Source organism: Clinocottus analis, unplaced genomic scaffold, assembly GCF_023055335.1.
Source record: "Clinocottus analis isolate CAN_PGR_092001 unplaced genomic scaffold, fCliAna1.0.p SCAF_7, whole genome shotgun sequence".
Classification (NCBI taxonomy): Eukaryota; Metazoa; Chordata; class Actinopteri; order Perciformes; family Cottidae; genus Clinocottus; species Clinocottus analis.
Genome location: NW_027176229.1, coordinates 12,487,603 through 12,502,862, shown reverse-complemented (window position 1 = coordinate 12,502,862; position 15,260 = coordinate 12,487,603). Strand labels below are relative to the sequence as shown.

At 41.0% G+C, this 15,260-nt stretch overlaps 1 protein-coding gene across 1 annotated transcript in view; it reads right to left on the bottom strand.

Moving 5' to 3' along the window:
- Positions 1-14,798, bottom strand: part of pdlim2 (PDZ and LIM domain 2 (mystique)) — a 32,501-nt gene extending 17,703 nt beyond the window's left edge. The window contains exons 1-6 of the mRNA XM_068605315.1: positions 14,484-14,798; positions 7,326-7,454; positions 5,343-5,494; positions 2,652-2,721; positions 2,038-2,189; positions 542-605 (exon numbers count right to left, since the gene is read on the bottom strand). Of these exons, the coding sequence (XP_068461416.1) occupies positions 542-605; positions 2,038-2,189; positions 2,652-2,721; positions 5,343-5,494; positions 7,326-7,418 (531 nt within the window). The 5' untranslated portion in view covers positions 7,419-7,454; positions 14,484-14,798. The remainder of the gene's footprint in view (positions 1-541; positions 606-2,037; positions 2,190-2,651; positions 2,722-5,342; positions 5,495-7,325; positions 7,455-14,483) is intronic.
- Positions 14,799-15,260: the final 462 nt, after the last annotated feature.

Below are 15,260 nucleotides of genomic sequence, written 5' to 3'. Positions count from 1 at the left end.
TGTACTAGAAATAGATTAGACTCAAACGGACCACGTGCCGATTAAAAGAGAAGGGCTGTAGATTTGTTAGATTAGAACGTAATCTAAAACGTAATTCATAACTATTATAGATTTAGAACAAAAACATATTTGTCGAACTATAAAACCTTTTGTAAAAACACATTTGAAAATCGTGATAATTAAAATTAATCTGGAGACCTTTCACAAACGCCTGGCAGAATGCTACGAACGCCACTTTTAGAATCAAGGATTTAAGTTAAGCACAAAGTAGCAAATAAACATTTACAGCAGTGTTGGTAGAAAGACAGCAACACAACAAACGTCTCTGGATTCTGGTGAGAGGACACCATCATTTCACGCTCACTAAGAACTAATCGTCCCCATCTAATTAAATCTCAACATTTTATGGCTGGAATTCAGCTGCTTTTCTTTAGCGGGGGTCGACAGTTAATGACTAAACAAGCTAAACTGAAAACTTCAAGAGCAGCACTTACAAAAGGAATGAAGAGAGAATGTCTGGTTTAAGGAAACAGAAACCAACCTGTGACAGCGGTCTGGAGGGCATGTTACTCTTTTCCTCTGGAGACCATGGACGCAGCTGGACACTGTCACAGAGAGATAACCATACATGTGTGATTTGAAGAGTAGGCAAAATATAACAAGAGATAGACAAATCTTTCTGGGATTGTTTCAAATTGTTTGAAACAATCAAACAAATTACACCATTTATCATAGCCAGAAACTGTAATAACAGAAATTGTTGTAGATTTTTTCAAATTTCTCCCAACAGAACGACATATTGGGCCATCGTGGACAATTTAGCAAAATCAATAACCAGGCAGACTATGTACCATTTATTATAACTTGAACGAAATACTTTAATTTCAAGAGTACTTTGCTGGAATATCCTAAAAACAGACATTTCTGACTGATCGTTTATTATTTATTTTTAATAAATACAATTATATAAAGATTAAAAAACACACAATATTGTTATAAATTATATATACTGCGATAAAAGATGTTATGCATATTTCTGTTGTCATCTATACAAACTCCTCTTTGACGTGACAGAATACTTTATATTGAAAAAAATGAAGCAGAATTAAAAAAAGTACTGTTGTATTGAAATAATAAATTGATGTTGTTCTGTCGTTTTAATAATATATAATGAAACATTGATTTACAACACTTACAATTCTATTCATGTTAATTACAAGATATAAATGATGTAGTCTGGGCAGGAAACTTAAGTCTAGACGAAGAAGGATAGCCAAGTTTTAACTGACCTACTAAAGTTGTCCAGGATGAAACCAAATGGCCATGCACCGAGAGAGAGCGGCGCAGTGAACGTTCCACATTCTGCCTTTTGTCAAAGTGAATGCAAACGGTGGAATGTGATATCCTGTGCATATCCTTTGTTACTACAGTACAATCCCATGGTTCCACTTTCTGTCTGTTATGCCCAACCTATTGACTCTGGGCCTGTTGTGGAGTCAAGAGAGCACTTGTTGCATCCCTTTGTCCACATATAAGCCTATTGAGGTAGTGAATGGACAGGTTTATGAAAAGAGACTCAACTGTCCATCTAAAACGTCAAACTTAAAAAGCTCCAGGACTTTATCTTGGAACCTGTTCATGCTAGAAGGCCGACTGTCTAAACTGTAATTTACAAGTAACCAGATCACATGCAAGTCTCTAGACAGTAGAAGCCTTTGCTTTTGTTACAACATTGGTAAGCAGATAACAATGCAAGTGGACAAGCTGGCTGAAGGTTCAGTATCTGTCAAACAGCACTTATAGAGTTCCACTATGTACGTTTCAGTATATGTAAAGTCAAAACTTTCTGGTCCAGAGTAGATTCTTCATTAAAGAAGATAGGTATCATCTGCCTAAGAAACCTGCTAGTCATTAATTATGCATTTCAGTCCATTAGTTGGACCGATTTCTATCAGAAATGAAATAAAAATATGGATTGATTATGCATGCTTGAACACTGCAAAGCTGACTTCCACGACAGAAGGTCAAGTAAGTTACCTCTTGTTAGTGGTAGGTGAAAGCCTCTCCCTCTTCCCATGTGGAGTAGGAAAAGGATCTTGTGAATAAGGTCCAGGGGACAGCGACGCAGGGCTGGAAATGGTGTACTCTTTGTAGTTCTGATTCTCATCTCTACTCACTATCACTGCTTCCTACAAAACATCACAGGAATGTTGTTACATTATCAGTTGAAAGTACGCTGTTCTTCACCAGTGCATTTTTGCCAAACTAGTAAACAACTTAAGTGAGACGCATAATAGAAAGGTCTACAGACTTTGTATTCAGTATCACCATGTATTAGAGGTGGTGCTTTGTGATTCATTAGGATCTTAATACAACAATGGAACAAGTACTAAATCTCCACAACGTCTTATATAGATTCCATTTTGGGGACAGTGAAACATGCATGCATGTAATAAACAGACTTTTCAGACATGCTTTAGTAGAAATCAAACAGCATTAGCTGTGTAGTCAAAACAAGACATTATCTACCAATGCCAGAGAAAAGAAAAGATCAGGAGAATGCTGCTCTGGACATAATATTGCCATTTGATGTGCAGTAATTAAGACAAACTGTGGACAGATTAAAGTTCGTGTAAAGCTGTGACTCTGACCTGGAAACGTCCGGTCAGCTGCTCGGGGGTGCTGATGCCGTTGGTCTGTCCAGGACTGGGAGGTTCAGGTCTTAAAAGACAAAAAAACACAGAGCTCAAATGACTGTCAGCACTAATAATATCAGACTACCCGAAAATTCAGTCTCCGTCTCTGTAGGATGTGGGATGAAGTGTGATCTCATTACTGCTGAACTAAAAAGACTAACAACTCAGGCAGTAAGGAAGTTGTGTGTTTGTGGTCTGGACAAGCTGATGCACATACAAGTATGTAATATGTTAAAGAACTTGCAAGAACAGTTTTGACTGAATGACTTTTTTTTTTCCTTTCTAGAAAAAAGGATCATAAGTCTGAACTTGCACAAACAAAAAAAAAAAAGATTCTTGACATCCCTTTTGCTGATGTACTTGCATGAATCCGTCAGTGTGTTCCCATGAATCTTAGCGATTACTGTAGGAGACGAGTACTGCAGACTCCGTCCCCCTTTCTAAAATATTCTGCCGATGGATCTCATCTTTCCAAAGAGTCACTTTTGCTTTACTTTCTTAAATAGAACACACATTCTGTAAGCAATTCCTTCATTAAACTTGTAGGGGAAAATATGGCTATAGGTGCCAATTCAAACACACATTGCCCCCCTAGCTGCAAGGCCAAAGGCTGACTAGCTTTCGGTTGAGCCTGGGGTAATGAGGCACACAGGAAGGCCTGGATGCCTGTGGTAAATCACCCAGAAACGCAACTCTCGTGGACTGGGCTCCACATTCTGAGTAGAAGAGATGGCAAGAAGACAAAAACTGATACAGCAGCTGTAAGACATGTCTTTCCGTAGGAGAGATGTCAATGTAACAGGTCTGAAAAACTAATAGTTTTAAATTAGGAACTGCACGCCTAAGTAAACGCTCCACCTGTGCTTTAGACTTCCACATTTAAAAGGAAGCAAGATGAATTAAAGTGATCAGATCAGTGTCTCGTCCACTCTGTTCACACGTCTCCAACACAGAAAAAAGATTTGCTTCCAGTGAAACTTATAACCGTGACATCACAGAGATGCAAACTGACATAATTCAGCACGTGAAACCCTTTGCAGATACTAGCTGTGAACGGCTGTCATCAAGAGAACCTGCTGTTAAATTGACCGGGGCAGATTCTTCAAACATTGTAAGACTACCTCTCTATTATGAGAAATTAAATATTTAAGAATGTAATTTTGACTAGATTTCAAGAGAATTCAGACTAAAAGTGAAATACTTTGTGTCAAGCTGTGATAAGTATTTAGGACGAGGCAAGCCACTACTTTATAGGGTGTCATTGGGCATTGAAATACTTATGTTAAGTGAGAGAGTTAATAATGCCAAAGCGAAAAGAAAAAAAAAAAAAAACTTTGAATGTTTCTGATTTTTAAATAACTAAAGAAAACTGAATCTGACCTGAAATTGACACCTACTTTTGGTAACTTACTTACAGATGTCACTACAGTTTTTATTTTGATAGATATAGATCTAACCATCTAGTACAAAGTGCATTTGCCAGCAGCCACAGCACATTAACAGTAAGTGTTTGTTGATTATGAAATGAGGAATGATGCTAGCTGAAGGACGCACACACACATAGCAGTACCTGCATACACATCCCAGCTTCTCAGTATCAAAGAGGAACCAGTATAGCAGTGTGGTAAAACTACACCGACAAGGCACTCTGATAGCCAACTCCATTAGAGAGAGGAACAGGATCACAGCGAGACAGCTGCTCTGGTCAACATGACATCATCCGTAAGGCATCAATGGACAATGAAGTCCAAACAAGTAGCCGTAAACAAAGACAGACTAAAACGCTTTCGGGGCCAGTGACAAGACAGTGATGCTGAAGTTGCTTTGTTATGTAAAACCAACCCCAGTTAGCATCGTCTGGGATGAACATGTCATTGGATGTGTCAACAATAAACCAGTGCCTCTTTATACAGCAGATAATCTGCTTGATGAGTGGTGTTAAAACAGGAGCCTGTGAGGTACTTAACAGCCTTGATGCTGAGAACCGCTGACAGTTACCAGAGTGGGATTATAGACATGGCAGGACTACACAGTGGCATTGTCCTGGCCAGGCAAGAAGTAATGGTGTTGTTTCTGGCTTGGTGGGAGACATGAGGTCAGCAGGGAAAAATTCACTCACATGGACGTGGGACATCCAAGGAGGAAGTATGTGAACGCACACGTGCGTGAGAGTCTGTGGGTGCATGTTTGTGTATGCAGAGAAAAATGCTGAAAAGAGTTTTGGGGAGCAACAGTGACAATAAATGAGAATTAGGGAGGACCTTTAATCAAAATGCCAGCCAACAGCAGTCCTGGCTCAAAGGAAAATCTTTCAAGCCAACTCCCCATCATCCAAACAAGGTCTTGGCAAATCTCAAAACAGGGTTTATTACGAGCGAATGGAACATTGTGGCTCTCGTACATGCTGGCATTTCCCCTGATTACAATCACTAGTTTTTGTTTGTACAGTGCCCACATGATGTTAAAAACAATGTAAATAAAGATGGAAGCTGAGGCATCTGTGGTCTTGGCACAAGCACAGACGATTAGGGATATTCATATAGGGAATGATGCTGCAGAAGGTTGCATGGGACTGTATGCATTTTATGTCTGTAACTCCAACATGCACAACATAAAACCTGGATAGTTTGTTGTTTTTCAGCTTACCTCTCCACTGCAAGCTGCAACTGAGTCTTTGAGTTCTTGATCTTGTTCTGGGCCTCCACGTTCAGCATGTCAACCGTGTTTTCCCCATTGATCTCCAAGATAATGTCACCAGGTTGTAGATCGGCCTGCTCTGCCTTGCTGCCCCCGTTGACCTTTTGAACAGAAGAATGAGCTCCAGTTAGGTCCTAGTGGCCCCGGGTCATGCTCTGAACATTACACTTTATGGACGCCATCCATCAGGCGAGTAAAGACACATCTGTATTTCAGGGGTGTGTGTACAATTTTTCAGTGAATAAAATAAAATAAATGAGAAAAGGTGTTTACCAATTGCCTCACACGCTTTTAATGAACTCTTGATGCAACAGCCTCTGTAACTCATAACCTTTACAGCGTATACCGTCCGACGCCACAGCGTTTCACACAGATGGATCGAGGCAGTGCCGGTCCACAGCGGACAGATTCATGACACCCTCGAGGAGAAGTTATTAGTGTGACACTACTTGATGGTTTGACTGGGCCTGACCTTTGCAGCCAGCCTCACTGCATGTCAAAGGCAATGCTATACCACCATATCACAGGGAATTCCACACTAATGGGCTGAAACATAACATCCCCGCCACCACTTTCAGCTTGGTTCCTTTGTCCTGAGCACACACACCCAAACGTGCAGGCTTACTAAAACAAAAAAAAGGTGGGATGGAAAGGCTAATGCCGCTAAAAGGCTAAACTTCAGAGCACAAGCATGAATTTTGCCATGAACCGTGAGGGGCAATGAAATAAAGAATGCAAAACAAAACAAATAAAGAGCCAATCGGAGAGGATGAAAGACCCATTCTTACCTTGCTAGAGGAATTATCATAATATAGAGGCAAATAAAGTGCCAGTCAACAGGCTGTTTGTCAGTTTAGCCAAGCAAGAGGGCAGAGGGGCAATGTCTGTGGGCCCACTCAAGAGGTAATTAAGCGTTACTGTGGTGACCCATAGTAGTGCGTGCCTTTCCTGATCAGGACACGCCTGGTTTCACATAAACTAAGAGCAGCTGGGGGTTCTTTTCTAGGGACTGTACCGGAGAGAAACAGGGGCAAGCTATCTTTCAGGCCAACAGGAATAAAAGAGGGCATCCATGACGTCTCTGTGACAAATTCAACCCCCTTCAGATGGGCCAACCTTGTGGTTGCTTCACTGCTGGAGGAGAGTGGGGGAGGGGGGGGGGGGGGGGCGAGTTTCTAAAACCAATTTCAGTGATAAAGTTTCTCTCCAAGCAGGAATTCACTTCAGAGAACCCATTTGATATCTGAGACAAGCAAACATGCTGGTGTTTACTGGTTAGCAGTCACAAAATCTGATTTATGATCAAGTGTTTTTTTTAAGTCAAAGTCTGCGTGAAGCACTGGTACCCAACCATGATTCAGCAATAATGTATTATTTATAGCCTGACAAGCTACTAGGAAAGTCTCACTGGTAAAAAAGCTGAGGTGGTGATCTCGGACCAGAATGGGCAGAACTGGGCGTCTCTGGCATGCAGAAGGTTTCCTGATGGTGTTCATCGTCTACCGTCTGATTCCAGTGCTAACATTTCCACTTCTTCTATTCCAACTCCCCTTTTTTTTTTAAAACAGTGAATGGGAATTTACCGACGCATGTGGTAATGCACAAGAGCTAGTAAAGAAACAAACCCAGACTCTCAGACTGCACTCTGGGATCAGGAACCCCTCACCTCCCACCTCAACTTCCACTGTAACTGTAATCAGTGGTTTCCTTCTTATGTAATCTACTTCCATCCTATTCTAACCGGTTCAGTAGTCAAGGAAATAGGTACGAAGCAGCCCATGGACACAAACAAAGACAAGAAAAGAGACGTAGCTAGGAGGAAGTTGACTTTGCATGACATGCCATTGCATGCAGTGTTTTGATAAAAAACAGAGGATAGGATTTGATAAAGTGTGAACGGGGTTCAGCAACAGGGCGGCTTTTGACGAGTACCTTTGATACAGTTATGGCCTTCTTGAAGTCCCTTCCTCCAAGTATTCTGAAGCCCCATGGTGAAGGACCGATAATGTTCACCGTCAGCGCCATTTAGTGATCAGGTCAGCACACACGCTTGTCAAAACCCTGCAAGAAAAAAGAACAAAAAAAAAGGAGGGATACTGTAAGCATGAGAGTGAGAGAGTGTGTGTAACATAAATATGTCCACGTCAGTGTTTCTGCTAGCCAGACTTAATATTTGATCAACAGGTGAAGACGGTGAACATTTGCGTGCTGCCTTTCATCTCCAGCCACACTTTGCTTCCACAGGCCCAGTTTCCCTTGACATGGATTGTACAACCACATCAAACAAGAATGGGAAGAATCTGAAACCAAAGACACATGACTAACATTGCTGAAGTGCCAGCAACGACAAAGAGGTTCATTAAATCCAAATGCTCTTTCATGAAACGTGCAAACAAAAAGTTGTGGAAGCACACAATGTTTAGTAGTGTTTCACTGTGACCATTGTGTTCAATGTAGTTTACAGTCCCGTCGTATTATATCACAACATATAGGATGGCAGCCTTTTAAGACTTGTTCTAATTTTAAGACTTGTTCTAATGGGCTAACTTGTTGAACAATGCAGTTACTTTGTAAATCTTTAGGTCCTTCGTGGATATTTTATATTTGTATGATACAGCTTTGGACGAAAATGTAAAATTCCATGTGGGTGGGGGGGTTAATGTTCTATTTTCTTGAAGATAAAGAAAGACTTAAGCAGACCAAGTCATACTGCATCATCCAGCGGTCTTTTTTGCTTTCCAATATGAGACAAATCCCTTTATCTGATCATAATTTTGGCGTTGACAGTTAGTAAAATGAATTGTTTTAATCCATCACAAAGCTACATAGCAGCACGACAAAACAGACAGGGCACATATCCCCCAGATGAAGCTCTTTAAATTACTGGTGAGGATTGAGCTTTCAAAATATTACATTTGCAGAATTGGTGATGACAGTGTGTTGCGTGCTACAAACCTGCCATATAAAAATTCCAGCAGATCTGCAACAGTTCATCTGTGTCGACATACAAAAACAGTTAATGCGAGTAAATAAATGCTGTGTGTGATCTTAAGGATCATTCGCTACCAAACTTCAGGTTGCTTGACCAACTGCTCAAAACACCTGATTTGTTTGAGCATTACTGGCAACAAGCTCCTCTGTTAACTGTCCGCCACCCAAGTGTGACATGAATATGATGACAGCAAGATACTGAACAGGCCAAAACATGACACGAATTTTGGCAAATACATTTTCAACAAACCCTTAACAGTTAATCATCTGCCTTTGGTTTCAATCCCAGTTACCAAAACTCACTGGTAACATGTACAGCATCTTCTAGAATATTAAGGGGCCCAAACAGGAGCAGAATGCACTTTAAGACATCGAAATACCTATGCTGATGTTGCTTTTTCCAAATTGAGGATAACCTGCGATTTAATTGCCAGTTTACTCCAACTCTTCACCGCTGAAGACGAAGCGCTTCTGCTGAAGGACTGCATGCAGAGACACAAGCCCTCTGTGGCGTTAAGTGATGATAGGATAAGCACTTAAAGGTCCGCAAACAGCTCATCAACACCTGCACCTGCACGCACATACGCAGCTGCTGTGTCTGAGACTGCATTTATTTTAGATGAAGCCATTGGTGTTACAAGTAATATATAGGTGCACATGTAGACAATGACATAAGCTATTTAAGTATAGCTAACCAGCTCTCGTTTAAAAAAAGAAAAAAAAAAAGTCTACAACTTAAACTATTTAAAATCATATATTGCTTAACTCACAAGTCAAACAAGGCTTGGTGTTGCATCAACCTCTGAAAGTAAATGCAGGACTTACACGTAATAGTTGACTGTTGCTTTCTACAGAGACCTAATGCAATGCTGCATGTATTTTCCATGTCGTCAACACAACTACACTGTAATTTTGACCTTTGGGTATATTTATTGTCATCACCAGTCATTTAGAGCAAAGCAAAGTCATACAAAAGCATACAAACATTAATCTGAATAGTGTCAAGTAATTACAGCCTCTCCATGTTTTTGCACCTCAGGTGACATACGGCATCAGTTTATATTTGATGATCACAATACAAAGTTTACAATACTTGAAAGTTCAGGTTGATCTAAAGCACTGCTTACCAGGCAGAAATATCTATTGCGGCTAACATTGAAATGTAAATAATCTCACTCAATGTCTATAAATAAAGTGATAAGTCTGTCAATGATTACAAGGATTTCATAAGTTTTTGAAAAAGACACGACGAACCAAAAATAAAAGTGGATCAAGGACAGCAGCCAGATTACTCCCCTAAATCCCTCCAAACACTGGCACATTTCTTCGGCTGCACATTCCACAAGTGTTTGGGACACACAGTGCCAACCCAGTAAGCCATTAACAGGCTGGGCCTATTCGCAGGGGTACTGGGCTCGCCATCATTAGGGTCTTTTAATTGCGATTGCCTCCAGAAGTAAGTGGAGTTGTAATAATGACAGGGAGCAGCCTCACCAAAGTTTCCCAGCCGCTGGGGGTGTCAATTAGTTCCATGAGCTTCTGCACCTTCTCCTATAGAGCAGCCATTATCAACCAAGCACCCTGCTAAGACCCTGCATAAACGTCAACATCATAAAAGTGCTAGTGGTGGATAATGTCAAAGTGAAAGGATGGTTAAAGTATGCGGCAAAGCGGACAAGAAGAAAAACACACGATGGTGGTGAGGGTGAGTGGCACACTCATGAGCTGTGCTTAATGGGACACTGATGAGGTTTTAAGACTGCACTGCTGCTCACATAAAACAAAGTGCTGAACATGAAAACTCACCATCACACAAAAGTACTGTTGGGTAGCTGCCAATTCACATAAAAAGGTGAATTTTGTTCTGGTGACATCTCGCTGCCTTTGAGGCAACGCCAGTCTGGCAGCACAATACAAAACACACAGAAGAATTCTAGTCATGAAGTCCTTTCTATTGTACTCAGGTCAGCATCAGCCGCACAGCAGGTCGTCAGCGTGAGGAGAATAGAAACTGGTACTGAAAGGTGTGAAATACTCTTAACTTCCGACTAACACAATGGACAGGTACATGACTTGCATTCCTACATAGCAACAAAGAGCACGGTGTCAAGTTTTACAGTCTAGAAGCAGCAGCTTCCAAATTTCCTGGACAGGTTCATCCATAGTCTAACACACGCAGTTACGAGATTAAATCTGTACACTTGGCACAAAATAATATAACACAACAATATATTATAACATTGTATCTTCAGTTTGTTAAAACTGTTCAGGAGGTATTGATTCAACTGTTTGTCATTTTGAAGGCTTTATAAGGCCGTGCTGTTGAAATGTGTTGTAGAAGGTGTTTTTTTAATAATGTGTAGCTCTGAAACAATTTGTCGATTAATCAATGATCAATCTGAAAAAAAAAAAAACTTTGGATGGTCAATTAATCACTAGTACATTTACACTCCAGCTGATAAATGTTGAGATCTACTGCTTTTCTTGGTCTTGTGATTTAAACATCCAAATACTTATTCAGACAAAACAAGTAAATATCAACTTAGGCTTTTGATAAGATTTCCTAATCTTCAGAGCCTAACATTTTGTCCACATCATTTTATTAGTTCAGGTTATGAGGTCATATCACTCCACACATTTTTATTTACATGCAATTGATTGTACCACATCTAACACATTGTTTATTCCAGGCGAGCAGTGGACACTTCCTCCCCCACTGAACTGGAGCAGACGATCATTCTGCCTTAAAGAGCTGCTAAAGCTACTAATGTTGCATCACTGTGCTCTTTGGCATGTTGCATATAAAAGAACACTTTTGTGTGGCAGGAGATAAACAAGACCATAATGAGCTCAGATTCAGTTTCCATAAGGGACATTTTTACCCTCTTTAGGGGGGAATCTAAGCCGGTCATGTATACTATTTTTGTTAAAGGCCTTTTGGCACAGCCAAATCTAGGAGAGATTTCCCCTACAGGCAAAAGAGATAGTGGAGGTATGAACGGGAAGAGCAAGCCTATCCAAATTATTCAAGGCTTATTGCTCCAACATGCAGAGAGCCCCGAGCTACATTTGCAAAAAGCTTTCAACAATACACTTTGGGCTCAGTGTGAAACCTAAATGACTCAAAGAACACCACAATATCCTAATTGTTCACATGAAATAAATATGAATTAGTTTACTAATTACTCTTTGTTTAGGATATCAAGTATCCATGTTTTCTACAGTATTGCAGGTATATATTTGTCTTTGACTACGAATGAGAGAGGACGCACGCTATAAGCCTCAATGTACCTCCCTGGTGGTCAGGGGCAGCTGACTGATGTGCAATCTTTAATTTAGCATGTTTAAAGACCTTTGCATAGCCATAACACACAGTTATGAGCAGTTTGGGCTGAACGAGCAAAACCTGTTGACACAAGTCTGAAACTGTAACTTAGTGCATTATAATGACTCACACCTGATAGTCCTTAACTTCAACCAGCATGTCTTCACAACACAGTTATAGCAACCAGTGGTTGACCAGAATTGAAACGTTTAAAAAAAAGAATGCTTTAGATGGAAAGAGCACACAGCCTGCTAAACATGCAAAGTGAAAGAGGCCAACTAATAAATATGAGCATTGCAGGAAACTATCACTATGTTTAGCCAATCCTAAGAATTAACACCCCATTAATTCAAAAGGAATTTAACATTTGGGAAAGTTGCTACCATATGCATGCAATGAAAGTCAAATATTCATAAACTGAAAGGTATGAGATGAACTGTGAAGATAGCTGACTAAAGCTCTGTATAATAAAATATTTGGCAGCCAAAGCCGACCACCTACATCTACTTTTAACTGATTCTCTTCTCCCTGAACTCTGGGCAGAAATCCCCTGGATTAAATGAACAAGCGCTGTGTCTCCAACATGCCAATAGTGAAAGAATGGCTAATGAACATACCAGACGCAGTACATCTAACTGTAAACTCAGGCTGAGCTCGCTCACACACACACACACACACGCACACACACACGCACACACACACGCACGCACGCACACTCGGCTGAGGAGAATATTCCTGGTATGAATCACACTTGTCAAAGCGCTCGCTGGTGGCCGTACGTCAGCGTGAACTTTCCACAGCTCTCCTCAGTGATGCGGTTGGATGTTGACTCTACTCTGTGTGTCACGCACTACACTGACAGGTCGGTACCTACCTGGACACACACACCCAGTTACTTTAAAAAGGAAAGGAATGCAATAGCAAGCCTCTCCCTGGACTGAGCTGAGTGAAATAACATTCTGGGCATTCTCAAATCACACCCATTCGGTCAGATATAGCTGCAGTCGCTAGGGAGATGAGAAAATAATATCAGACAACAAATGATGTCTAATAGGGTGTCGGTTATAAGTTTCTGTACAGTCACATACAGAGTGATAGCTAATAGTACATGTGTCATCAAAGTAATTACACACTTATCCATACCGGTCATTTTTCTGGGTGACTCCTTTTTCAGTTTTAAGGGTGCACGCTCCAATAGAGTTTCATGCTGCAACATATTCTTAAAAAGGTTACATAGTCGTAAGGACACTGGTAGTGGCTTCACTTATTTCCCTCTGCATCATCTGGAGATCACGTTACTGCTGTTCACACTCAACATGCTCTCCACACTGTGCTGCTTGGCAATCAGACCAGTTTACCACATCCTCTGCATTCACAATTAGGTCCTCCTCACAAAACACACGACAACCAGCACTTTGTTCATTACTTGCACGCTCTTAAAATACACTGTTGCATCGGTGCATCAGTGCACCTCAGTGCATTCAGAAGCATGCTATACTTTGCGAGAAACATCCTCAGCCCCCAAAAACGTTTGATGTAATGTGAAAGAATGAACAGTCAAATATCCGGCAATGCCTCTGCTAAAACTGAAAACCACAGATTGAAGAAAAAAAAAAGTTTCATCATTCAGAGTTAACAAATGATGCCAACTTCCTGCATAACTGTAAACACGTTCATTGTCGAGGAAAGCTGCCCGTTACAACCTGTGACTAAAGTAAAAACACAACATGTTCCTCTACTTCAGTTAAAACCTTAATGCAGTTGTAAAACAAAACAATTAGTTCCTTGAGTTAGAAGGTAACCAGTTTTCTTTAAAAAAAAAAAAAATTAAAAAAACACTGCTTTGTTCTATCCAAAAATTACAGTGGTTCATTTTGGGTTCCTGGATGATTTTAGAGCCTATCGCAGTTTACTTTTACTATTTGAAAAAGAAAAAGCAGCAAAGCCACCAGGAAACTAAGTGAGAGGAGCGTTAGTTAGAGCATGTATCATACTGGGGAAGGTACAAAAACATCAGTTGGTGGGGGTTTGGAAAAATTAGGTTACATTAGGAATGTTCTGAGTATACATGAACTCTGTGAAACACCTCAAAGTGCTTTCCCACCTGCTCAACTCTCACGCAAGATCCATTTGTTTGTCAGCATTTGATTTTGTGAACTGGAGGAACAGTAGTGTCTAGGCACTTGCCAGGAAAGAGTTGAACTGGAACGTCAGTAGACCTGGCCAATTTAAAGTCATCAGAGGTCGACTTCAAAAGAGAGAAGATAGCTGGTAAAAATTCTTCCAGCCTCTCCCCCGAATCACAAGGACCACTTAATGTACAAATGAATAACTTTCTCTGCTCTCTTGAATGCAGATGCATTCACAGGGTGAAAGGTCTCCAGAAGAAGACATTGCGTGTGGACTTAAGTTTTCCTGTCGGTTAGACTGACTTTTAACTTTTATTACCATCAATCATAATTTAGTGCTTCACTGCATTATCTGCGGTTGCAACACTTTTTGAGCACAGAAAGAGTCTCTCGGGTTTAATGACTTCAATACACCACCAATAAAATCACAATAACCGATATAAAACATGCCACATTAGATAACAGAAATCGATGCCTTGCACACAGAGCGTGAAAAGCACAATCCTTCTGCTCGCCCCTAAAACAAGCGTGTACCTCACTTGAGTTTTGACTAATTGAGCTGCATCAAACATCAAATCCACGTTTTTGATTCAAGGAAGAGGCTTTAAGGACATCGAGACACCCAATAACGCCATGTTTACTTACCAAGGTGAGTGTAGTGATTTCAGGTGCCCTCTTCTCCACCTGTTCAATCTCAGCGCGCCCCTCGACGATACACTGAGCACACACCCAGCAGGCAGCGCGGGTCTCAGCACAACTCTGCCTGAAACAACCACCGCGTCCAAAAAGCAAGCGAGCAGAGCAGAAAACAGCGTGTGTTGAGCACTGGAGCGGTGATGACGCGCTGGTAGTCCCTTGTCTCCGTCTCTCTGCTGGTGTCTCAGATACGTTAAGGTGGTGGCTCGTAAGAACGCCACCTGTGGGTGCGCGCGCAGTGGAATCAGTAGGAAGAGCTCAGAGTGCCATGTGCCATTACCAAAATAAAAGGTTTGACGCAGACAGCAAACCTGGGCGTGTCGCATGGGAGAGGCGGTATGAAAGGAGAGTGCAGCAGCAGTGATAATTGAGCCATTTATTCTGAAAACACTCTCGGGATGCGTTTTGTGTCTGCGCGCGCCACCTGCTGACGGCGCGCAGCTAAGCAGCATGTCCTCCATCCAGCGAAAGTAACGAGTGTCTTTCTGTCCTTCTGGCTTGTTAAAGGAAGTTAACCACCTACACCTGGTGTCACAGGTGTAAGTAGCTCGCTGATTAGATGGCGAGACTTCAAAACTGGTCTATGTCAAATAAATGTAGCAGGTGATTGTACTGACGCATTAAACATACATAACTACTTCTACTTCATTTGTCAATAATTATTTTTTCTTTAATATAAATTCCCTTTGTGTTTGATCTTTTCTTGAATTTGTATTTTTCCTCAAG